General features: G+C 40.1%; 1 protein-coding gene across 1 annotated transcript; it reads right to left on the reverse strand.

Annotated features, from left to right (window-relative positions):
* Positions 1–297: 297 nt before the first annotated feature.
* Positions 298–1,585, reverse strand: LOC103522792 (gamma-1-syntrophin-like; the record flags this gene model as incomplete). The annotated part of the gene is made up of 3 exons (XM_008487885.2): positions 298–556; positions 1,070–1,213; positions 1,501–1,585. Coding segments are annotated over 3 exons (483 nt in total), but the record flags the coding sequence as incomplete, so codon positions are not given.
* Between the last annotated feature and the right edge of the window lie 109 nt (positions 1,586–1,694).

Consider the following 1,694-nt stretch of genomic DNA (forward strand, 5'->3'; position numbering starts at 1 on the left):
CTATGCATGTATTTTTAATCCACAGTTTACTTGAAAACTTGTGAAAGAGTGAGAAACCACATTTTATTGAAAATTCGGTACTGCCAAACTTTATTCACTTGCTAAGAACAAAGCATATTGCTCAATGTATGTCTATTAATTTGGTGTAAGAAGGGCTATCGGTTATTTAGGCCCTATACCAGTGCAACCTGATAAGATCTTTTGTGACAATACCAACTTCATCTTTAAAGGTGTGTTCAAACATAGTCGATCGGCCGTCAATCGACGAGATAAATCGATGTTATCGAGGCAGTGTGGACGGTTCAATCGATATCGATCGACAACCGGTCAACTAAGTGTTGACACACCTTTAGATTCGTGCTCTGCTTTACCTGTAAATTAGTGAGTGCCATTATATTGTCAGTTACGTATTTGAGCCACTGGGATAGGATAGCAGAGTCTTCGCAATGTATGATTCCCGTTTTCGAACCATTCAGACCTCGAATTTCGAAAGCGTTCGGTCTGAGCTTGTCAGTCCCGTACATGTACCTTGTTATGTATGCCATCATCAGGGGCACTGAAAATCAACATGTGAAGGAAATGTGCTATTAGTACGGTATTCAAATTGGAACTCTGCAGAACGAAGGAAAGTGAAAAACAACACAAGTTTAAACGCACCGAATTTAGAACTGATTGAGTAGGCGGTTTCGGCATAAAACTGATGGTAGATGGACCATACATAAAAAGTCCAATCTGAGACTTAGGTGTTGGGGCAAACAGCCCTAAAGGATGGGTTAAGCTTCTACGAATCTACGATGGTAGATGGACTCGTTCAATCTTAGATTGAACACCTGAAGATTGGAACAGACCTGGGTAGATCATTTGGTAGGCGGGTGTATGCGATCCGAAAATTTAGTGGTAGTAACTGGATGTATGAAGCACGGTATAGAACTCAATGGAGGAATGAAGAAGAGATCTTTGTCCAGCAGTGGACAGAACCCGGTTGTCCATGATGTAAACAGGGGAATCATATAAATTTGATAGCCACGTATAAAAAGAATCTCCAAAAAGATACCTGAGAATTACCTACCTGTAATTACGTCCGACCATTTTCTCATTGAAGTACAGTTGATGTCCAAGGTGGAAGGCCTGACATTATTGGTTGTCCGAATGACCCTCTCATTGTCCAGAGGTTCTTGAATGCTTTCCTTAATATTGCTTTGATTGTTATCGACTGAAAAGTGAAGATTACTGAACTATGAAAATCTCAAGAGTCAACCTACAAAAGTAGAACACAGAAGTACAAAAAGAGCCATCCAAGAAGTAAGTAGTCTATAATTATAGGATCCTCAATTAGGTTTAGGAGTACTTATTGCTCAGTTCAGAAGCAATATTTGAATTGACTGTAGGGGTTATGAAATACATGCCACATTTACTTGAATTCTAACTCTACAACCTATTTATTTCAGGAAATTGGGACTGGACACTAAAGCATCCTTACGGGGCATCAAATATTATCACAATTGCCGACAAAGTCCCATATGCCGACTTTGTCTCCAGAATAAACGGAGCGGAGACGGGCTATGGAATTGTATGGACACTCACACTGAGAAGTAATGTAGGAAACGACAACGTGGAACGTGGTCTTTCAGCGAAATCGTAATTTTGGATGAAAGGTAGGTAAGTCTTCACTCGCTAAAAGTTCTCTTCACCTT

The sequence above is a fragment of the Diaphorina citri genome, unplaced genomic scaffold (genome assembly GCF_000475195.1).
Source record: "Diaphorina citri unplaced genomic scaffold, Diaci psyllid genome assembly version 1.1 scaffold11269, whole genome shotgun sequence".
NCBI lineage: Eukaryota > Metazoa > Arthropoda > Insecta > Hemiptera > Psyllidae > Diaphorina > Diaphorina citri.